This window comes from Schistocerca cancellata, chromosome 6 (genome assembly GCF_023864275.1).
Source record: "Schistocerca cancellata isolate TAMUIC-IGC-003103 chromosome 6, iqSchCanc2.1, whole genome shotgun sequence".
NCBI classification, from domain to species: domain Eukaryota; kingdom Metazoa; phylum Arthropoda; class Insecta; order Orthoptera; family Acrididae; genus Schistocerca; species Schistocerca cancellata.
The window spans coordinates 417,653,936-417,679,204 of NC_064631.1; the positions used below are offsets into that span (position 1 = coordinate 417,653,936).

The 25,269-nt window shown below is 42.5% G+C and overlaps 1 protein-coding gene across 1 annotated transcript in view; it reads right to left on the reverse strand.

Annotated features, from left to right (window-relative positions):
- The window catches only part of LOC126191228 (small nuclear ribonucleoprotein-associated protein B), a 35,487-nt gene extending 12,700 nt beyond the window's left edge, over positions 1 to 22,787 (reverse strand). Inside the window, exons 1-2 of the mRNA XM_049932033.1 lie at positions 22,680 to 22,787; positions 19,512 to 19,605 (exon numbers count right to left, since the gene is read on the reverse strand). Coding sequence (XP_049787990.1) covers positions 19,512 to 19,605; positions 22,680 to 22,682 — 97 coding nt within the window. The 5' untranslated portion in view covers positions 22,683 to 22,787. The remainder of the gene's footprint in view (positions 1 to 19,511; positions 19,606 to 22,679) is intronic.
- Between the last annotated feature and the right edge of the window lie 2,482 nt (positions 22,788 to 25,269).

Consider the following 25,269-nt stretch of genomic DNA (forward strand, 5'->3'; position numbering starts at 1 on the left):
AAAAGGGAAGCATGTCTCAACACGAGATTTGCAATAAAAGTGGTCAGCCAAGAATACATTCACTGGCTGTAAAGATAACATTGTGTTGCAAAATATTCCTCTGAATTTGAGAACAGCAATTGACAATACGTAGTAGCACTCGGTTGTCATGAATAAAGCTCCTACAATGTAGTGAAGGAAAGTGGCTATTTTTCTCTGGATACAAACGAATGTTCAATTGGATGAAGTTAAACTAGCCTGTGTAATGCAAAGGTAATGGAACTTGTGTTAGTAGACAAGCTAAAATCTCCATGCTACCAGGTCGCAGAAATTGCTGATGCTGAAGAGTACAATTTAATCAGGCTTACAATGTATCATGCTCATTTATATGTGACTGAGAATATATATAGGCCCAGCTGAAAAGTAGTGTTGCCAAAAACAGAAAGAAATTTAAGCTCAGCGAGGGTGAAATGCTGACAAAAGAAGTCATTGCAAATTTACATCGCAGGACTGTGCTGAGTTTTGAGTATTATGTTACTACTCTCTTGTTGCGTTAACATGTGCTTCTTTTGCCTGAACACAGTGGAGTCTACAGGAATACATCTCACTATCATCCAAACGCAGTTTAAACTGTAGCAGAATCCAAAAGCAGCATATTTTAAAACTAGTAATTGAGGGCGAGACATATCAATAGTTATAAGCGAGTGCATTTTCAGTGCAAAAACAAATGTGCAGCTTCTTCACTTATGTTGTTGCAAAACCCACGGCAATTTCTGTTTCGCAGGCTATTGATGGCCCTTAAAAATAACGGTATTTCATTTTTAAAAAATCAGTAGTTGCTTGAATATCATGAACAATATGGAAGTTTCATATATTAATCATGTCAGGAAAAAACTCTTCACTTTGCGTGCTATCATTTGCCAAAATCATATGTTGATGATATTTCAGACCATTTATGAGACACGAGGGATTGATGAATATTTCATTCTGATCTTTTCACTGGTGGCTGATGATGGAGCCCTTTACATAAATACAATTTTTTTAACATTGGACTCAGATAGTGATACCCTTAGGGGTTTAAAGAATAATTTAATATGCTATTTAAATTTCAACACATGACCTAACACACACCAAACGCGAATTCATAGCGACCCCTGTTTTCCCAGAGCAACGTTTCAGAATTTCTTGCAGTAGTTTAGCTAATAATAGAACAATAAGTATGACCATTAACGAAATGGTAGGTAATTCATCCAGAAGTTAACGAAAAGCTATAAGATGTGCGAGACTCACAGAGTTTATTACTAAATAGTTTCTTTAAAATCATTTGATAAAAGATTGCAGATCGACCAGCTTGTGCGGCTGACAGGTTACGTGCAGAGCAGGCCTGGCGTTATCAACACCTGCTGATGCGTTCAACACACATTGGCAACTACATTTCCCTCCATTTGCTGCATTCTGAACTCTCAAAAGTCACAACTAATTTTAACTGCACTATACTGACATTGGTGCGAACCAAAGTGCAGACCCCCTCCAGACACTGTATCAAGGCCGGTAAGGTTATTAACGGAATGCCCGATAAATACGAAACATGGGAGAGTGGTCATCAAGGAAGCGCATTTCTTGAAGTTCAATACAGAACACAGAATAAGAGGAAACAAGGTGTTACATCATTTCCTGTAGGTGACTGTAATATCTTTTGCAATTCAATTCTACTGGATTATCATGTGGCTAGAGTCCAGGTTAGACATACAGAATCCAAGGGAAGTCACGTCACCGCATCCAGTGGTCATAACCAACAAGAATAGGGTACCATCCATAAAAATTGGGTCCGACTGGTTGGTTTAAAAGAGGGGGGAGACACCAAACTTCTACATCGTCGGCCCCTTGTTCCGATTAAAATAATTCTACAAGGGCGGGAGTAAAATAATCGAGACATACAAAAGACAGTTGGAAGAAAGGAGAAACCACAAGAATGACAAGGGCAAACAAACACTAAAATAGACAAAATCGAACAAGAAAACCACAGAGAGGGGCAAGAAACATGTAGAAGAGATCAAAACAAGAGAGCAGAATACAATGGCTGGCTGACCATGAGAATGAAAGGGAGAAGCCAGCCACTCCGCAACACATTAAAACCTCCACCCTAGAAGCGCAAGGGTGGAGGACACAGAGGGACAAAGGACATGGGCTAAAACTTAGATCAAATGATAAAACCCATCCTCACGAATAAAACGTAAAGTAAAGCTGCCCCCCAACACTGAAGGTAAGGTGCTGTGAAAGTTAAAAAGACCCCCACTGAGCGGCTAAAAGTGGGCAGTCCAGCAAGAGGTGGACGACCGTCATTTGTGAGCCCAGTGACACTGGGGTGGGTCCTCCCGATGGAGGAGGGTACCATGCATTAACCACGTATGGTCAATGCGGAGCCAGCAGAGGACAACAGATTCCCTGCGAGAGGACTGCATGGAAGACAGCGGCGGGGTTAACAGAGTCCTTAGGGCCATGCAAAAGGTCCAGACGAAGCTTCGGCTGACGTGTCTCCCCTTAACGACACGCAGTTTGTTGTGCGTACTGTTATGCCATTCAATCTCCCAAAGCCGAAAAACTCTGTGGCGTAGGACAGAATGGACGACAGTTTCGGAGATGCCAATCTCAGAAGCGGTTTACGTGTAGCCTGCTTGGCCAGCCTGTTGGCAAGTTCACTGACTGGGATTCCAATGTGTCCTGGCGTCCACACAAATACAACTGAATGACAGGATGGTTCCAGAACATAGATGTACTCCTGAAAAGACGCTACGAAAGGATGGGGAGGGTAGCACTGGACGATAGTTTGTAAGCTGCTCAAGTAGTCAGAACAGAGATGAAATGACTCACCAGAACAGGAAAGGATGTACTGAAGTGCATGAGATATGGCCACAAGCTTTGCAGAGAATACACTGCAGCCAACAGGTAAGGAAAGCAGTTCAATATGGCTTCTGTGGATATAGGCGAAGCCATCATTACCATCAGCCATCGACCTGTCACTGTAAACAACTTCAGAGCCCCAAAACACGTCAAGAATCTAGAGGAAGTGACAACGGAGAGCGGCGGGCGGGGTTAACGAAGTCCTTAGGACCATGCAAAAGTTCCAGACGAAGCTTCGGCAGAGGTGTACGTCAATAGACCTCAATTAGAGATGGTAAAGGGAAGGACTCCGGTTCGGAGAGAAGGGATCACAAGCGAACCGCAATCGTGAGCCCTGACCTGGGCCGCCGACGTGGGAGATGAACTGCAGTGGGTGGGAAATGAAGATGGTAATTCGGACGCTGAGGAGAACTACGAATGTGTGCAACATAACTGGCGAGCAGTTGAGCACATTGGATCCACAAGGCAGGGACTCTGGCCTCCACCAGGGTACTGATCACTGGACTCGTTTTAGAAGCTCCCGTTCCTAGGTGAATGTTACAGTAGTACACTGGGTCGAGTAAACGCAATGCTGAGGGGGGCGACAACCCGTAAACCCGACTCCCATACTCAAGGTGAGATTGAATAAGGGCTCTGTAGAGCTGCAGTGGCATAGAGCAATCTGCACCCCAGTTGGTGTTGCTCAGGCAGCAGACAGCATTGAGGTGCTGCCAGCACTCCCCCGCTTAAGCTGATGAAGGTGAGGTAGCGAAGTCAATCGGGTATCGAAAACCAGTCCCAGCTTACTGAGAATGTTGGTGAGGTTGGTTGGTTGGTTTGGGGGATGAAAGGGACCAGACTGCTACGGTCATCGGTCCCTTTTTCCAAATACAAAGGACACCCACAGAGAATAAAAACGAGGAACAGAATAGATCACAGACGATACAGAACAAGAGAAACGGAGACAAGGACAAGACAAAACGAACTAAAACCACACAGAGTGTGACAGTGGTTGGCCGACCATAGAAATAAAAAAGGAAAAGCCAACCACTTAGAAACACATTAAAAGATCAGTTTAAAATCATAGGCCAAAGGCCAGAATCAACACAAAAAATAAAATAAAACAGAAACACTCAGATGAAAGAATAAAAACTCCCTGCCCTAATAAAACGTAAAACTAAGGCAGCCATAACAGGGTCATCAGATAAAACGGCAGGGACCGTATCAGGCAGCGCAAATGTCTGCCTGACCACAGCTAAAAGGGGGCAGGCCAACAGAATGTGGGCCACCGTCAAAGCTGCCCCGCAGCGACATACAGGAGGGTCCTCCCGGCGCAGTAAATAACTGTGTGTTAGCCGGGAGTGGCCAATGCGGAGCCGACAAAGGACGACTGAGTCCCTGCGGTTGGCTCGCATGGAGGACCGCCACACAGTCGTCGTCTCCTTAATGGCACGGAGTTTATTGGGTGTAATCCGATCGCGCCATTCAGCGTCCCAAAGCGCAAAAACTTTTCGGCGGAGGACTGCCCGCAAATCAGCCTCTGGGAGGCCAACATCCAGAGATGGTTTACTCGTGGCCTCTTTCGCCAGGCGATCAACATGTTCATTGCCTGGGATACCGACATGACCGGGGGTCCACACAAAGACCACAGAGCGGCCGCAACACGCAAGAGTATGCAGGGACTCATGGATAGCCATCACCAGACGAGAACGAGGAAAACACTGGTCGAGAGCTCGTAAACCGCTCAGGGAATTGCTACAGATAACGAAAGACTCACCTGAGCAGGAGCGGATATACTCTAGGGCTCGAAAGATGGCGACTAGCTCAGCAGTGTAAACGCTGCAGCCAGCCGCCAAGGACCGTTGTTCGGAATGGTCCCCTAGAGTTAGCGCATACCCGACACGACCAGCAACCATCGAACCGTCGGTGTAAACAATTCCAGAGCCCTGATACGTGGCCAGGATGGAAGAAAAGCGGCGGCGGAAGGCCTCTGGAGGGACCGAGTCCTTCGAGCCCTGTGCCAAGTCGAGCCGAAGGCAAGGGCGAGGAACACACCACGGGGGTGTACGCAGAGGCGCCCGGAAAGGAGGTGGAACAGGGAAAAACCCAACCCCGCAGAGAAGCTCCTTGAGGCGTACGGCGATCGGACAACCCGACCGGGGCCGACGGTCTGGCAGATGGACGACTGACTGCGGGAACAGGACACGATAATTTGGATGCCTGGGCAAGCTTAGAACATGGTCAGCATAAGCGGCCAGCAAACATTGGCGCCGGAACCGCAGTGGAGGTACACCTGCCTCCACTAGTACGCTGTCCACAGGGCTGGTGCGGAAAGCACCAGTGTCAAGGCGTATCCCGCTGTGGAGAATTGGGTCCAGCACCTGTAACGCAGACGGGGATGCTGAGCCATAAGCCAGGCTCCCATAATCCAGACGGGACTGGATTAACGCCTGGTAGAGCCGCAACAGGGTAGAGCAGTCGGCGCCCCAGCGGGTGTGGCTCAAGCATCTCAGAGCGTTTAGATGCCGCCAACACGTCTGTTTAAGCTGCTGGATATGAGGCAGCCAAGTCAACCGGGCATCGAAAACCACCCCCAAAAACCTGTGGGTCTCCACCACAGCAAGGAGTTCGTCGGCAAGATAAAGCCGCGGCTCAGGATGGACTGTTCGGCGCCGGCAGAAATGCATAACGCGGATCTTGGCTGCCGAAAACTGAAACCCATGCGCTACAGCCCAAGACTGCGCCTTACGGATAGCGCCCTGTAGCTGACGTTCAACAGCTGCAATGCCAGTAGAGCTGTAATAAAGGCAGAAGTCGTCAGCATACAGGGAAGCAGAGACAGAATTTCCCACGGCCGCAGCGAGCCCGTTAATGGCTATTAAAAACAGGCAGACACTTAAAACAGAACCCTGTGGCACACCGTTCTCCTGGACTTGGGTGGAACTATAGGAGGCTGCAACTTGCACACGGAAGGTACGATACGACAGGAAATTGCGGATAAAGATTGGCAAAGGGCACCGAAGACCCCATCCATGAAGCGTAGAAAGGATGTGATGACGCCATGTCGTATCGTACGCCTTCCGCATGTCGAAAAAGACAGCGACCAGGTGCTGACGGCAGGCAAAGGCAGTACAGATGGCTGACTCCAGGCTCACCAGATTGTCGGCGGCGGAGTGGCCTTTCCGGAACCCACCCTGAGACGGAGCCAGAAGGCCCCGAGACTCCAGTACCCAATTTAAGCGCCGGCTCACCATCCGTTCGAGAAGCTTACAAAGAACGTTGGTGAGGCTAATGGGGCGGTAGCTGTCCACCTCCAGAGGGGTCCTTCCAGGTTTTAAAACGGGGATGACAACGCCTTCCCGCCATTGCGACGGAAACACCCCCTCGACCCAAAGACGGTTGTAAAGATCGAGAAGGCGCCGCTGGCAGTCCACTGAAAGGTGATTCAGCATCTGACAGTGGATGCCATCTGGCCCAGGAGCGGTATCAGGGCAAGCAGCTAGGGCACTGCGAAATTCCCACTCACTGAATGGAGCATTGTAAGATTCTGGGTGGTTGGTGCGAAACGAAAGGCTCCGACGTTCCATCCGCTCTTTAATGGAGCGGAAGGCCTGGGGTAATTCGCAGAAGCGGAACTCATAGCAAAATGCTCTGCTAAGCGATTGGCAATGACGTCGGAGTCAGTACAAACTGCTCCATTCATACAGTGAGAGCGCAGGGACGCTGGCAGGGGTCCGATAGCCGTAGACGTGTCGAATCTTGGCCCAGACCTGCGAAGGAGTGACATGGAGGCCAATGGTGGACACATACCGCTCCCAGCACTCCTTCTTGCCTTGGCGGTTAAGGAGGCGGGCCCGCGCACGCAGCCGTTTGAAGGCGATAAGGTGGTCTAAGGAGGGATGTCGCTTGTGACGCTGGAGCGCCCGCCGGCGATCTTTAATCGCTTCAGCGATCTCAGGCGACCACCAAGGCACAGCCTTCCGCCGAAGGGACCCAGAAGAACGGGGAATGGCAGATTCGGCGGCAGTAACGATGCCGGTGGTGACCGATTGAACCACCGCATCAATGTTGTCATTAGAGAGAGACTCAAGAGCGGCAGTGGAGGAGAACAAGTCCCAGTCAGCCTTATTCATAGCCCATCTGCTAGGGCGCCCAGAAGAGTGACGCTGTGGTAGTGACAGAAAGATCAAAAAGTGGTCACTACCACACAGGTCGTCATGCACACTCCATTGGACAGACGGTAAGAGGTTAGGGCTACATATTGAAAGGAGTATGTACCATGCGCCACACTGAAGTGTGTGAAGGCACCATCATTTAAAATCGTGAGATCGAGCTGCGACAATAAATGCTCAACGATGGCGCCTCGACCTGTTGCCACTGACCTACCCCACGGGGGGTTATGGGTGTTGAAGTCGCCCAATAGCAAGAAAGGTGGCGGCAATTGGGCTATCAGCGCAGCCAGGACATGCTGCGAGACATCACCATCCGGTGGAAGGTAACGACTGCAGACGGTAACAGCCTGTGGCGTCCACACCCGAACAGCGACAGCCTCTAAAGGTGTGTGGAGAGGGACAGACTCGCTGTGCAGAGTGTGAAGGACATAGAGGCAGACGCCACCCGACACCCTTTCATATGCTGCCCGGTTCTTATAATAACCCCGATAGCCACGGAGGGCGGGGGTTCGCATTGCTGGAAACCAAGTTTCCTGAAGAGCAATGCAGAAGAAAGGGTGAAGGCTGATAAGTTGTTGGAGCTCAGCTAGATAGTGGAAAAAACCGCCGCAGTTCCACTGGAGGATGATATTGTCCATGGCTGAGAAAGGCGTGAAAGGACTGGGAAGGCAATTTACGCCGCTTGTTCACTCACTGCCACCAATTCAGTACCCGTACGAGAGGCATCCATGGCGTCTGAGGGACCAGCGAGATCAAGGTCCTCAGCGGACGCTAGAATCTCGACTGCATCCTCAGACGCAGAGCGCGAAAGGTACGGTGGGGTTGGCGCCACCGCAAGTTCTTTGGCCTTAGAGGTCTTTCTCTTGGACTTCTCTCGCTGAACCTTGGGTTGCACCGGCTGGGAAGGCTTCACCGATTCAGTCTCCGGGACAGAGGAGGATCGTGAAGCCCTACGCCCGGCCGCTGGTGAGGACTTATGCCACTGGCGGCCGTCATCCTTCCCGCTGGTGGAACCGTGGGAAGTGAGGGTCCCAAGGGAACTCTTACGGGCGAGAGTAGCCGAAGAAGTTAGACGCTTCTCCGGCTGAGAAGCGGGGACGGACGTCCCCGACGGGTGGGAGGAGGTTGCTCCTGAGGTAGGTGGTGCAGGAGCAACCGGTTGGGTAGAGCCCCCCACAGGCAAGGGGGCAGGAGGAGTCTTACTGCTTATCGAGCTGGCTGGAAGTCTCTAAACTGATGGGGCTAGCACAGTTGTCGTAGCAGCTGCATAAGAAGATGTCATTCTCACAGGATGGAGTCTGTCATATTTCCTTTTGGCCTCAGTATAGGTCAGCCGGTCCAGGGTCTTAATATTCCATAATTTTGCGCTCTTTCTGAAAGACTTTGCAGTCAGGCGAGCAAGGTGAATGGTGCTCCCCGCAGTTGACACAGATGGGAGGCGGGGCACATGGAGTATCGGGATGAGACGGGCGTCCGCAATCTCGACATGTGAGGCTGGAAGTGCAGCGGGAAGACATATGGCCGAACTTCCAGCACTTGAAGCACCGCATCGGGGGAGGAATATAGGGCCTGACGTCACATCGGTAGACCATCACCTTGACCTTTTCCGGTAACGTATCACCCTCGAAGGCCAAGATGAAGGCACCGGTAGCTATCTGATTTTCCTTCGGACCCCGATGAACGCGCCGGACGAAATGTACACCCCTGCGCTCTAAGTTGGCGCGCAGCTCTCGTCATCAGACTGCAAAAGAAGGTCCTTATGGTAAATAACTCCCTGAACCATATTTAAACTCTTATGCGGCGTGATCGTAACAGCAACATCCCCCAACTTGTCACAAGCAAGCAACCGTCGTGACTGGGCAGAGGATGCCGTTTGGATCAGGACCGATCCAGAGCGCATTTGTGACAAGCCCTCCACCTCCCCAAACTTGTCCTCTAAATGCTCAATGAAGAACAGAGGCTTTGTGGAGAGAAAAGACTCCCCATCAGCTCTCGTACGAACTAAGAATCGGGGCGAATAACTATTACCTCCATCCTGAGACTTACGCTCCTCCCACGGCGTGGCCAGAGAGGGGAACGTTTTCGGATTGTACTTTTCAGCATTAAATTGAGCCCGAGAACGCTTAGAGACTGCTGGTGGCTGGCCGCCAGCGAGAGATGATGTACCACGCTTCATTGCGGGTCATCCGCCCTGATGCCACCTACTCCGACCAAGGGCCCTCCCCACGGGCGCCACCCAGCCGCAGCAATAACCACCTGGCAGGATGGCCATTGCCGGGAGTCCTGATGCCCCAGGGAGACGGGCATCTACTCCTTGGCATACGTGGGGAGTTAACGGCGCAGGCATCAGTAGAGCGATCCCTGTGTTGTCAGGGGGCTACAACCAACAGGGTACATGGCGGCCCAACCACAACGGACTGGCTACCGTGCTGGATCTTAGGTGCAAAACTGTCCACGGTCGTCGTCGCAGTTAAAAGAAACACTACAGAGTGCAGCGTGGGAATCGCACCCAGGGACGTATCCTCGCCCAAGAGATGGAAAACGAGCGGGACACCATTGCAATGACGAAAAAGCCGGCTAAAGGTCTCAATGCACGACAGATACAGTGCACCACGTAAGGCGCCCTTCCCCAATTGGCTCACTCTTCGGAATAATTTAGAAAGATGGAGGTCAAACCCGAGAGGGGACCATCACACAAGGCCGAAACATGTGAGACTCCTTTTAGTCGCCTCTTACGACAGGCAGGAATACCGCGGGCCTATTCTAACCCCCGAACCCGCAGGGGGAATGTTGGTGAGGCTGATGGGCCGATAGCTATACACATCATGTGGATTTTTACTGGGTTTTAGCACCGGAATGATGGTGCTCTCCCACCATTGGGATGGAAAGACTCCATCGCACCAGATCCAGTTGAAGATGACGAGGAGATATCGGTTTTAGTCGGACGAGATATGTTTAATCACCTGACTGTGGATCCGATCCTGCCCAGGATATGTCGGGGCAACGTGCAAGGGTGCTGAGCAGCTCCCACTCTGTAAATGCGGCGTTATAGGTTTTACTGTGGTGTGTTGTGAACAAGAGGACTTTCCTTTCCATCCACCGTTTGGGGATGTGAAAGGCTGGGGGCAGTTCTCTGATGTAGAGGCTCGAGCATAGTGCTCAGCAGCGTGCTTGGCGATCGCGTTTGCGTCAGTAGTGAGCACACCACTGATGTTAATGCCAGGGCCACCTGTTGTGGTCTGGTAGCCAAAAAGACATCAGATGTTCGTCTAGAATTGGGAAAGAGATGGTCAACACATACCTCTCGCAACAGTACCGTTTTCATTGTTTTATAAACATGCGAACGCAGGCACGGAGCCGCTTAAAGGCTAATAGGTGCTCTAAGGAAGGGTGCCACTTATGTCACTGTTGAGCCCGTCGATGCTCTGTAATTGACTCAGCAACTTCCGGCGACCACCAAGGGACCATCTTTCACAGGGGGCACTGTAGAGGACGAGGGATTGTGTTTCCCGCTGCAGAATTTATCGTTGTAGTCACCTGCTCAATCAAAACATCGATGGCAGCACATGAGGGAGATTCAACGGTGACAGCAGAGGTGAAGGCTACCCAGTCTGCCTTGTTTGAAGCCCATTTGGGTAGGCGTCCATGGACATGACGGCGTGGGAGTGACAGAAATTGGGGAAATGGTCACTACCACACAGGTCATCATGTGCTCTGCAGTGGATAGATGGGAGAAGTCCTGGGCTGCTAACTGATAAATCAATGGCTGAGTAACTACCATGCGCCACACTGAAATGTGTGGCGGCCCAAGTATTTAAGGGTGGTAGGACATCAAACGGGCCGACTTCGAGAAGGAGAGGCACCACAGGACATTTTAATTTGCACTATCTATACTTTTACAAATAAATTCATGAAACTCTGTCAGCATGACCTGGAAGGATCCAGGATTCACACTCATAGCAGTGGAAGTTCAAAAACACACAAAAAATATTTTTTAAATGTGAAATTTCATGATTTTTTTCACTTACTGTTGGCTGCATTTGTTGCTATAGGTACACTTTTCTTCATAAGTGAGAGAGATTCTTTGATGAATGTTGCACAGCTTACAAACCATACTTACAGGTGTATGAAATTCTCCAATTTATTTAATCTATGGAAAAATCGATTAGGCTGTTACGTTTTAAGCTTCGTGTTTAGAGAACACTCTAATTTTATAGTTAATTATCTCAATTTTTACCATAGTTTTTAACAGATTTGGAAAATTCTAGAGTTTCATACACCTGTAAGTATGGTTTGTATGCTGCGCAAAATTCATCAAAGAATCTCTCTTATGGAGAAAAGTGTACCTATAGCAACAAATGCAGCCAATACCAAGTGAAAAAATAATGAAACTTCACATGTAAAAACAATTGTTTTGTTATGTTTTTTAACTTCCTCTGCTGTGAGTGTGAATCCTGAATCCTTCCTGGTCATGATAACAAAGTTTTATGAATTTATTTGTAAAAGTATAGACAGTGTAAATTAAAATGTCCTGTTGTGCCTCTCCTGCTCCAAGTTGGCCCGTTTCACGTCAGACCCCCTTAAGAGGCAGAAGTCGAATTGGGACAGTAAATTTTCGACATTTCTGCCACGGCCAGTATGCATGGTGCTACCCCACAAGGCGTTATGGGCGATAAAATCTCCCGAAAGTAGGAAAGGTTCAGGGAGTTGATCAATCAGTACAGCCAATACATTCAGGGGTACTGCACCATCTGGAGGGAGATATGTTGCATGCAGTTATTTCATGTGTCGTCCATATACTGACAGTTGCAGCTTCAAGAAGAGTTTGAAGGGGCATAGGTTCACTACACACAGAGTTCAGGACATAAATGCAATCTCCACCAGACACACTATTATATTCGCTATGGTTCTTGTAATATCCCCTGTAGCTGCAAATGTCAGGGGTCCACAGTGCCAGGAACCAGGTTTCCTGGAGGGCAATGCAGAAAGCAGGTGTAAAGCTGAACAGTTGCCGTAACTCAGCCACATAGTGGAAAAAACCACCGCAATTCCAATGGAGGGCGACGTGATCGTGAGACTGGGAAGGCATGAAACACTCAATGAGGCAGTCTACGTCTCAGGATCACATGCTGCCACCGACTTATTTCCTGAACAGGTTATATCCAGTCTGTCTGATGGTTTGATGAGGTCTAGGTCCTCAGCGGATGCCAGAATTCTCATCTTATGCTCAGACACAGAGGTAGGCAGCATTGGTGTGGGTGCCACCACAATTGCCTTTGTCTTAGTCGCCTCTTACGACATGCAGGAATACATCAGGCCCATACTAACCCCCGGACCAGAAGGGGGAAAGTGACTGATTTGGGATGAGGAGGAGGGGACATTGCCTTCTTGTCCTTTAATTTGTGCAGCCACTTCTTCACCCTAGGAGGGAGGGAGGAGGTATTATCAATAACGGAATAAGGGGTGGCAATGTCGGGATTGAACAGTGAGTGAGCAGCATTTGGGGCCCATCGAGCATAGGTCACCTGAGGTTGCAGGTTTCATATCTGAAGAACACCAGAGGAAGGGGTTACAAGGGGGGAGGAGGGATTGGAGCTGCAGGGGGTAGAAATGGGAAGAGAGGCAGGATGGGGGTAAGGAAGAGGGGGAGGAGAGGAAGACGTAACTGAGGCAAAGGTAGAGGAGAGATGCACAGGGTGAAGCCTGTCAAAATTCTTGCGGACTTCAAAGCACCTGAGACAGTCAAAAATCTTTATTTCCTGAATCCTTTTTTCCTTTGTATGTATTGGACACTGGTGAGAGGATGAATAGAGACCAGTTTACACAGTTAGTGGTATGGTGCAAGGGCTGCCCACATTGAGAGGGTGGCCAGCCACCAAAAATTGGAGTGGCACTGCATCGCAAAGGCATGTGGCCGAACTTGAGGGAATGAAAGCAAAACATGGAGGTGGGCAGGGTACTCTCTCAAATGCCAGAACGAAAGCAGCAGTGTCTACATGATGGCCTTTGGGCCTCTGGGCACACTAGATGAGATCAAGCCCACATCATTCCAGACTAGTCCTAAGTTCATCATTCGACTGGAGGAGAAGGTCCCTATGGAAAATTACACTCTCATACTGAGGAACTTGTGAAGAGGGACTGAATATAAAAATATGATTTTTGCATACCTATATGATAGCAATGTACTGTAAAAATTTCAACATTGATATCTGACCGTGAACAAAGGTACGAATTTTTGAAAATGAGGAAATAATTCACAGTACTCTACAACTTATCTTATGGCTGTTTCATTGTAATAAATTTTAATGGTAACATATATTTAGTTAACAAAATGACCTAATGTTCATTTAGTTTATTTATTTTTAATAATGCAATATTAAACAACAGGAGCTTTCAATTTTGTTCTTTGGTAATAAAAATGCCCATTTAAGTTTAGGTTTATTGCCAATAAAGACGTACATTATTGCTGGGTGAGGCATTGTTGTAGTCAGTCTGGTCTGAAACTTCTGTCAGGTACATACTTTATCGAGGGTGTAGAATGTGTTATGTGCTTTGTTCTGTGTGTAATTTGTAATTAATTTTCAGAGATTAACTGGAATTCAATAACATGGATGAACAGAGCTCTGTTGGAGAGATAGCAAGTGAAGTGTGTCACAAGACAGTTTATGGTTCAGTTTCAAAAAACTCGAAAAATGTCAATGAGTTTGATGAAGTTAGACAAAAAAAGGTTTGGGGGAAATAAAACTTGAACATTTGTCCTTGTTATGTGAAACAGCTTCCCAAGTGAAATGTAATGTGATTCCTGGAAATACCCTGTTCCCAAATTGTTACTCAAAAATATCTGTTGTGAATCCAGAACGAGAATCATGTAACCTTGTTAATGACATTTATATTTGTAATGAGGAAGCTGTTAGCATATTGGATTTTACTTGTTCTAAGTTAGACACATCTCCTGCTTCGAAAATAATAAAATTAAGTAACAGAAAAAGAAAAGCAACTATTGAAAATAAGATACAACAAATTTCAGACAAAATCAGAAGAGACTTGGAATCACGCTTTAATAATACAGATACCAACATTATTTCTAAAAAGAAGAAAACCTACCACCAGCATCATCTGACATTGAATATTTGAGCTTAATACAGAAATTCAAAATTAAATGTTCAGTGACATCTAAACAGGAAAAAATTAAATTTTTAAGTTTGCTCCCTTACTCATGGTCAAGAGAAAAATAGTTCATGAATTCAACGTTTCTCATCATTTGGTTAAACTAACACGAAAATTTGTGAAAGAGCAAGGCATTCTTCCACTTTTAGGAAAGAAGATAGGAATAGGTATAAGTGAAGAAAAAAAAAAAGATTCAGCAGTTTTTTGAAGATGATGATAACAGAAGAATGTGCCCAGGTTGCAAAGACAGCAAAAGAGTTGTTATAAATGGAGTTAAAGTAACAAAGCAGAAATGACTAGCGCTGTCAAATTTAAATGAGCTTTACGTAGCTTTCAAAAATTCTCATCCTGAATGCATAACTGGAAGGTCAAAATTGTGTGATCTCCACCATAACTTGTGTATTTTGGCTGGATCCTCAGGGACACACTCCGTAAGTGTTTGTTTATATCATCAAAATGTCAAACTGATGATTGCAGGTGCATAACTCTGTGATCTTAACTATGAAGAGTTACTAGTTAATGGTCTGTGACAACAGTTATGACTGCATGAGGCATTTGTGTAATAAATGCTCTGGTAAGGAAACCATGAATCATCATGAATATGATGAAGAAATGCAAGACAGTATTACCTTCAAACAGTGAGTCACAACTGACAGGGCAGAAATGATAACAGTGGTTAAATCTCAAGACGAGTACTTGGAATCTTTCCTGATAACTTACAGAAAAACAAAAGTCACCACTATGTTTCTAAAATCCAGAGTAAGTTTTTGAAGGGAAAAAAATGTACAACTTCATGAAACTGAATGCAAAGTGCTATCTGATTTTGCAGAAAATGTTACATTTGTGATTCAGGATGCAATACAAGGGTACCACTGGGTCAATGACCAGGCAGCAGTGCACCCATTTATTCTCTACTTTAAAAATGAGAAAGATGAATGTAATAAATTACATAAAAGAAAATTTTCCCAAGCTTGAGAAGCTGATATACTTTTCAGATGGAAGTGACAGTCAGTATAAGAACAAAAAGAATATTTCAAATCTGTGCAACCACAAAGTAGACTTTGGGTTGGAGGCTGAATGGCACTTTTTTTCCATCTTGCCATGGTAAAAATGCATGTGATGGAGTAGGAGGTACAGCAAAACTTTAAGCAAAGCCAATCAACAAAGACCAAAAACAGAGCAAATTCTCACAGTATATGACATGTATGTCTTTTGCAAGGATAATATTAATGGCAGTACCTATTTTCTGATCAAGAAAGAAGAAGCGGTTCTACATATGAAAACACGTCAGGCATTCCCACAAATTCCTTGGCATTGCAGAAAACTTAGTTTGATGCTATGTAACATCAGAAACCGAAATTTATGAGGATCATTGTGCCAGTAAAATTACATCTCTGTTTTTAATGTTGAATGAAATAGTGGCATGTATGTATGATGAATAGTGGTGGCTTGCAGAGGCTGAAAGAATAAGTTTGGAAAACAATGATTTTATGGGCATTTTTACCACCCTGCTGTCCCAAGACCATCAGTCAAGAAATCTATTAGTGACAAAGTTTGGATACCAATGAAAAATGTTTTAAGGAAACTTTCAGTGCTTGAACTTACCACAGCAACTGGGAGGTCTTATTCTATTTCACAGAAGCTGCCCAAAGAAAGAAGTGTTCGTAACATTCGCCACCAGGTTTAAAAAGTTAACATCTCGAAGGACGTTAATTGAAAATATTTATTTTAAGTATGTCAAAATAATATAAATGTTAATTTCAGCAATGTTTCCACTTTTTGTATGTAATTCACTACCTTACTTCAATAATAATTGATTATATCCCACCAAGATCACACATGAATAGGCAACAGCCATAAGATCAGTTTTAGAGTAATGTGAATTATCTCCTCATTTCCAAGAATTTGTATCTTCGTTCACAGTGAGATACCAATGTCGAAATTTTTACAGTACGTTGCTATCATATAGGTGTACAAACTGTGCAAAAATGTTATTTTTATATTCAGTCCCACTTGAGATAACTAACACAAAACTTTACAAAAAATGAAAATTTTCAAATTTCAAACATTCATAAAAATTAAGGAAACATTTTTAAGTGTTCTTGCTCTGTATCAGACTAGTAGTGTATGGTATCTAACTACAGGAAGAAATAGACTGTCATAAATCACTCCCTATTTGTTATTTTTGGGCCTAAAAAGTGGATTTTTGAAAATTTGGATACCAAACTTTGGAGGTCATTTATGAATTTAGGGTATTTTGTGTAATAAACAATGTTGTAGAGGACACTTTTCTAAAAACAATCATGCCAATTGCAATGTTGTAACTTAAGCTAGTGCAGAGATAGTAATATTTTTGCTAACATCTCTAAACTGAAACATCGTTGCATGCTTACAAACTAAAATAAAGTAAAGTAAAGTAAAGATGAAAGGTAAATTTTTTTAAAAACTGTTTTGAACTTCTCAATTATAGGGTAATCACATATAAAAAATTAAAATATTTAAAAATGGTCAAGAAACCAACTTCATTTTTATTGGACCACTTCATTTGGATTGAGCCATTGTAGGAAACATATTACCAATAAAACTAATATGTTACAAGTGGATAAGGTTTGAAATATGTAAATTATTGTCCATGCCCCTCTGGGATAAATTTTTGTGGTGTTTACCTCTCTTAGCAGAGTTAAGGAATACATACAACTAAGCGATAATGGTTTCAATTTGTAGGCCAGAGTGTGCTGAACTAAATGCTTTTCGTTTGAAAGGCCTAGGGCAATCTATTACTGAATAATAAAAACACAGATGCTTGCAAATGCAAAAAATACTTGCAGACTGAAACAAAAATGCCCACAACTTCTACCAAATGATACACAATAAATGTTTTAGAAAATATTTTTGAGTCAACTCAACATTAGGGAATTCGCCCAGTAAATATAAAATTTTTCCGAGATGGTCAAGCCACCAGTTATTTCTTTTCTTGACTACGACCCATTCTTCCTAGTTCTCATGTGCATTTCATCATGTTCTACATTTCTAAACTGCTTCCACTGTCTGTCCACCCCTCCTCAGAACTTGTTGACCGGCTCCTCTTTTGATTGATAACTTCATAGCTTTTGTTTTCTCTCCCCCCCCCCCCCCCCCCTTCAGACTGCTCCTCCAACTTCTCTCTTCCCTTAAATTCATGACACACACACTTTTCACTAATCATAAGAATGGGTGTGTATTCTTTCTATCTATCTCTGCCTCCTTGCTCAGGTTCTTGCCAGATCATACCATTTACAGAAAATGTTGCTACCAATCGAATATTCATCAAAGACTGGATGTTCAAGTACCTTAATTCTCTGAAGTGTGCAGAAAGGAAGCATCAATTTGCTTTTCGACACACAAAAGACACATTTGATAGATCTCTGCAGTTGGGGCTAGTGAACTACAAACAACTATCCACATTATCTGCATTAAATGGAAACGGATCACTTACTCAGAAACCAGGACGCATATTTCCCACCTCTTTGGGTTCTGAAACAATTTGTGAAAACAGTAGGTACATCAGATTTTGAAATTTTAGGGCTCTTATTGTCATGAACATTTCTGAACACACTTCTTCCACGTTTTCTTGTCTGCTCCAAAGACTGCTACATCTAGTGGTTTCAAGATTTGCAGAATGGGGATAAAGAGCAGCTAGCATGCTCTTGTTTTCATGATAATGTCTGCTCAAATTAAGTGTCAAATGAGAGCAGCCTTTACCTAAAAAAATTACAATAGGTCAAGGATTTTTTTTCTTTTTTTCAAGAATGGACAAATATATTTGTTACGTACTGAAAGAAACTTTCATCTGATATTCATCCATTTTCTGTTTCTCCAATGCGCCAATTGAAGAACTATTTTCATTAATGCTGTTGGAATTCTTTTGTACTTTACAGTTATTTGCTGAGGGATGTGCAAATATTCCACCAGCATTCGCAGCAAACATATTACATTATCTTTACCAGAATTAGAAAACTTAAATTTTACAGCCATGAGGACCTGTGAGTATCAAAGTAAAAAAGATGTTTCATTCACACCAAAAACTGTCAGGACCATTTAACACAAAGAGTTTCAGCTACTTTCTGAAACAAATTTTTCATTTTCTCCCCTGTAACAGAAGCTCTTGTCCTATTAACAAATTCAGCATGTTTTGGGGAAAACTCTGTCTCTTAAGAAATGAATAATATTTTTTCCAGATAGATTGTTTGCAAATGCAGTCTTACAACATGTCAAATCTGTCCTAGCACATACATACCCGAGATTTTCCTCGGCTAGTGGAAACCTGATGGAAGAGTTGAAACCCAGACCATAAACTTTTTCAATTTTGTTTCTTAGGACAATCTAGGCCAAAGTGCCCAGCGAATTCTTGCAAAAATACACAAAAATTCTATTTCTTAATGTTGTAATTGGGGTACAGTGCAACTTGCTTGCTATACCAACTTTCATTTCCTACCCAATAGCCTTTAGCACATCTTTAACATTGCTGGGAGAATACTGAAGTCTTATCCTTTGGATGACTTTATAATCCTATAAATATTGCACAAATACCTTGAGTTAAAAACGTTACATTTTTATAGTTCCCATTGCACATTTTATTATATTATGAGCATTAATAATTTTGAGAAATGCCCAGGCAATATAAATTATGTCTATGTAGGTATAACGATTATTTCAATTTTTTAAAACTTTTATTTAGCCTAGTTATATTGTATGCAAAGTCTGCACTATAGATGTTTTATATCAATTTATTATGTGGCCATTAATTTATTAATAAATGTGTCCAAAAAAGGATACACACATACTTTCAGCAACATGCATGGTCATAACAGAGAACCAGTACCAAATATTGGTCTGTTAATTGCCACTGAAGTCTAACAATGTGTTCTTACATTTTAACTTTTTAGAAATTAAAATAATTAGCCATATCCTTCAACAAATTATGTACCTTCTTAGGTTCTGTTTAAACAAGAAAAGCACGATTCTACGTCACAGAAAGCAAAACTTCACATCAACAAATCTTTTCCCAAAATTGAGACTCCAAACAAAAAGAAATGCTTCTCAACACAACTGAATAATACTTTTTGTAAGAGGCTACAACTGGGTTGGTTGGTATTCAAAAGAAACTTTAAAATTCAGCAGTTACATCAAAGTGGCCACAATCGGCATACTAGCCAAAGTTGGAGCTTTCCTCCACTTTTACATTCAAATGTAGTTTGCCGTTACAAAGTGGGCTTCAATGTTTCTGGATGCAGATGCCGAGCACAACCAGACTGTATGCAGAGCTCCACTTACCTTTGAACGTTCCAATAAAAGTCCTGGAGTCTTGCAATATAATTCTGACCCTGTAGTTGATATGCTGAAGCATCTTATTATTTTTCCCGATCGTCTACAACAAAAATTACGTAACATACATTTCCAGCAATGAGTAAGGACCGAAAACAAAATTTCATGTCAACAAAACTCTAAATTTATAACATTTTCTTCTAAATTTCATTCATTTAGCATATGATTTGCTGGACCCGCCAAGGTAACCATTCAACTTAACTGTTGGGTCATTCCATGTAAAATCAACAAATTAAAAATATTTTCAACCTTACCCTATTGGATTTAACCTGAAATGAAGCACAACCGTAGCATTCACATACAGTAATGTGAGAATTTTTTTTCACATTTTCTGACAAAAGGTTGCCAAGTGATGAGTGGGCCGAGAAAATAAATTTTTTGCCTTGCGGAATAAAACTGATTTGTTCACAACTTGTGTTTTAAGTAAGCTACAACATGAAATTGAGTTCACTGGAAGGAACTTTGTTTTCAAATGATAAACGTAATCAGTTGAAAACAAATATTCTATTTTTATGAAAACATTATTGAATTTTGGAACCAGAAATGTAAGCCAAAGATACTCTTTTCCTCTACACATTAGGAGAGTTTCAACTCAGAATGAGCATGTGGTCACTATCTAAAGTAATTTGAAGTGTAAGAGTGTGCAATGAAACAGCTTTAAAAATTAATCTGTTTTAAGTATTAGACCTACTTCTCATCAGCTGTGTGTTGTATAGCTGCACGTGGCCAACAAAATAAAATAAATTATTTATCAGTGTCAAATTAAAAAACAGAAGCTGCAAACATAAAAAAAAATCAGTACAGCTGAATACCAAAGATACGCCCAAAATCAGATGAGCCATAACAGTTCAGTTTGTCATGCTTCTAGCCAGTCCATTTGTTGCACATCAGCTTTTACACATGGGGTAATGTATATGTTCGATTAGTTGAAATTTCAGTGTTCAAAATTCCCTGCTGCTTACAGAAAGAACTGGAAAAGGTGAAAGATGTGGACGGTCCCTCTAGATGCAGGAAGCAACTGTGATTTAATCTTTTACCTAATTTTTTCTAACTACACAGGCTAACCATCAGTGTTCACTGTCTTCACAAGCAATATATCCTTTAATATCGTCCAACGACACAGGATTACTGACAACAGCTGTCACCTGTTCAATTAGACTTTATAATTCTGATCTTGCTTAGGGGAATTAAGATGAAGACTTCTGAGTTCCTGTAATTGTACAACATTTCTCAAATCTCTTAAAAGTTTCAATTCTTCATTTTCATGATCTTCCATAGTGGTATACTTGAAATTTATCCACTCAACATTATCAATGGCAAACAACTGTTCGGGTGCCACGATTTGATCAGTATATGGGCACTGATTGGGCACGCAGTCACGTAACTGTTCCACCAATACCATCGCTAATTCCTTTAGCGTGAGAGCAGAGTGAAAAATGGCACTGGGCTTCAAAATGGAACAGCACAAGATGGTTTAGTTTTTTCTATTCTTGTACTGAGCTGCCTCTGTCAGGAGAGTAATGTATTTTACTTTTTTTAATTAAATTTTTTGATCAGAAAGAATTATGTAGGACCGCAACAGGTGCACGGCAACAGTGTCATCTGTGAGGTATTCTGTTACGATATGACTTGTGTGCTAAGGTGTGTCACCATCCTTCTAGTAAGTTACGAAGGGATTAATTATTGTTTGTGTGTTTCTCAAATGGTAAAGATCATCATCTTTTACAACAAATGTGTAATTCTCAGCCAAATCACAAATCTTCAAGAACTCAGCTGCTTTAAGATTATTTTTCAAACCTTTTGGGAAGGCACGTAGTTGACTGGGCACAAAGGAATGTCATGTTTAAATGTTTTGAATTTGTCAAAATAAATAAATAAAAAATAGTAGCAGGATTTCTGTGTCTGTTTCTAGAGATGTTACTTGTGAATATAACGGACACTAGTAATTGTAAAAAATAGGTAAAGGATTAAATCACAGTTAATGTCTTAAATTCATGAGGGACCGTCTATTATCTCTAATTTCCTATAGTCATACAGACATTCTTTACGTAAATAACTGGAAACTAAAGGCAATCTTGAAGCCTCAAACTGCTATAGGAGGAACACACACATTATCCCATGGAGCAAGCAACTAACTGCCAAGAAGCATGATGAATTAGATATAACTCAAATCAGTAACAAGAACTATTAACTGGTTTTCGCGACATCTCTTATATTATGCTGTATCGATTTTTTAAATCCAACACGCTTAAAGCAAATATTTTATACTTCTACTCTAACCTATATTATACTGATGCTCACATTTGGCTATACAATGAAGTAAATAATGAGGTGTAAGACTACTATTTAAAATAAATCAAGTTTCAAAGGTGTTTTACAACACCATCTTAAACATAAAATTACTTTTGACAGTAAACCAACATTCATCCCCAGACGAAACTTCCAGAATTTGTACAAGTAAACATTATCTTTCGAATATAATTCCCGAGAATTTTAAGAATGCAATTTATCAAAATCTTGTAAAGTCAATAATGATATTTTCATAGAAAATGAATACATACTTTCCGCTAATTGGGTCTATCACATGAAACCACTTTAAAATGGCTTACAAATGAACTTAATTTCATTGTTCTCATTTGCTTAGAACAGAAGCTGTTAATAAAAAGATATCGTTCCGCAAACAAAAAATATTTTTTTACACATTTAGCAAACAATACTACGCAATCTTTTGTCAGGAAAATTATTTTGTGCTACTATTTATGAATACTACATTCATACTTAATATCAAATAAATGTAAGACGATCATGTTGCAGCACTTGTTTGATTTGTCATGGAAAAACCCTTTTAGCCTAATAAATCATAGACTTTTGCTACAATTATGTAGTGCATTTGGTGTCCGAGACAAATTCTTGACGAAGATGTCGACAACGTAAGTTTTTTTTGTCAAAGTTGTAAATCACAACAATACAGCATAGCGGATGGAAATCATGTTGCACCGCGTCGCCGGCATTTGCAGAAAATAAATCGTCACTACATAAAATACATATTTTTAAAAATAGATTATGCTAGGATACAAATTATAACTTGAAACATTATTTGCATATTTCCCAACATACCATCTTCGAAGAGTTTCACAATTCCTTTACAACAAGTAACAAACACACCGCCAAAATGGCGCCATCAACTACAAATGCAAACTGTGAACCAAATACGACTCCGCAAAGATATTATTTGGGAAAGGATGTAAGATATGCACAGAGATTAAGGGGCACCCACAGTAGTGAAAACTTGTACATGCATCCACTCTTCATCTCGCCGGTCGAAACATACGATCCTTAGACGGTATATATTACTATGCAGTAATATTGTGCATTATTATTGTTATTTTTAGAATTATAAAAAAGGGCGACTTTTAACGTGATTCGAAATTTTGGAGGATGGATACACTGCAGGTAAGCTAATTGCTCTATTTTCTTTCAAGCAGAAAAAAAAGGTGGAGGAAAAAGTGGCACAATGAGTCTCAAAAATTCATTCAGAAGAAACTGAAGCTGGATGAAGTACATGACATCGGAACTTTTGATCTACAAAATATGTGAGTGAGTGCAAGGTAATGTCAATACTGTCCACAGACAAGATAATATTTCTCAGGTACCGCAATACATTTGAAAACTTCTCGATCTGTACAGTATTATTGCCCAGACCCTCAGCTTAATCTACACACAACCAGAAATATTAAGCAATAATATTGACAGTCTAGTGACCGCTTTAAGTGCTTGCTCTTGTGCAATGTCATTCTTTGCTGGCACTGTATTGCAAATGTCATTGTGCAGAGTTTACATCAAGAGCTTCAGAAACGTGACCAAAAGAACACCATTGCCAAATATTTTGATACGAAACTAGAATACTTGTAGAAAATATTTAGGGGTGTTAAAATTAGTAATAAAAATCTTTTCGACACAGAATGTGTCGTTCGAAAGGCAAATGAACGACTAAAACTGTTTTTGAATTCCTTATCAGGTGTATTTCTGTGCTGTCAAGCAATCAAGAGCAGAATGAGAGTAGATTCACCTAGTGGCATTTGAGTATCTTTTTGATGGTGGTGGGGGCAGGTGCTGAGGACAGTAAGTTGGATGGCTTTTAACATTACTTGTTTGTCAGACAAGGTGATATGACAATGGCGCAGTATGGTATGTCTACAGTGTGGTGGTGGGCGGTGTAGTGTTGTAACTTCGAGTGTTTGCTTTTTCATGAATATTGCATTTCTTGGTCAGTTACCTGCTAGCCATAAATAAAATGCCAGTGAAGTTATTTAGGTTTCCATAATGTATTCCTTGCTGCTTGCTGTCTTCATTGGAGAAAACAGTGATATGACGAGAAGTATTAAGAGAGGCACTTTATCTTCTGGTTAATGACTGTTATACACACATATTGCAATTGTGAACACATGGAATTGGTTATTTAAGCTCAGAAATTGCTATGAACTTATTGTAAAGCCAGGTACTGGGAAAATTGTTCTCAATAAGAGTAAAGTAATTACTGGTGCTTGCATAGTTGATCGCATTAAATGGTTATTTTTTATTTCATTACAGAAAATTTGTGTTTGAGAAGCTTGATGGTGGATTTTATAATGTGCTGCATATTCCATGGTATATGTTGTGATTAATGTTCGGAATGTCCACCCCCAGTAGCTGAGTGGTCAGCGCAACAGAATGTCAATCCTAAGGTCCTGGATTCGATTCCCAGATAGGTCGGAGATTTTCTCCACTCAGGGACTGGGTGTTGTGTTGTCCTAATCATTATCATTTCATCCCCATCGACGCCCAAGTCACCGAAGTGGCGTCCAATCGAAAGACTTGCACCCGACGAATGGTCTACCTGACAGGAGGCCCTAGTCACATGACATTTACATTTACAATGTTCGGAATAACTTCTAATTATTAGTCGGTTTTGTAAAATCAAACTTACACTTTGATGAAGGAGTCCCACTGCACAGATTCACTTAATTATTCATATTGGGATAAACTAATATTTATTCAGGAGACCCTCACTAAATGGTAAAAAAAGCATGTCCAATTATAAAGGGATGCATGTGGCAGTTTTTGTTGCCTGTAGGAATCTTTGATTTAACCAGCACGCTATCACAAATACCATTGGCCATTTAACATTTTCTTTATTGGATTTTAAATGAGTGGTAGGAATGCCAATGACATTGCTATCCTCAGTGGAAGTGAAGAAGAATTACAGGGTCTGATGAATGAAATGAACGGTCTAATGCATTCGAATATAGTTGGGAGTAAATCAAAGAAAGATGAAAGTAATGAAAAACAACAGGAATGAGAACAGTGAGAAATTTAACATCAGAACTGGGGATCGCAAAGTAGCTAACGTTAAGTAACTCTGCTACCTAGGCAGCGAAATAACCCATGACAGATGGAGCAAGGAGGACATAAAAAACAGACTAACACTGTCAAAAAGGTCATTCCTGGCAGAGAGAAGTTTGCTAGTAAGAAGTAGTAGGTCTCAATTTGAGGGAGAAATTTCTGAGAATGTACATTGGGAAAACCAGAACAGAACAGAATCGAAGGCTTTGAGATGTGATGCTACAGAAGAATGTTGAAAATTAGGTGAACTGATAAGTTAAGGAATGAGGAGGCTTCCTGCAGAATCAGTGAAGAAAGGAAGATACAGAAAACACTGACAAGAAGA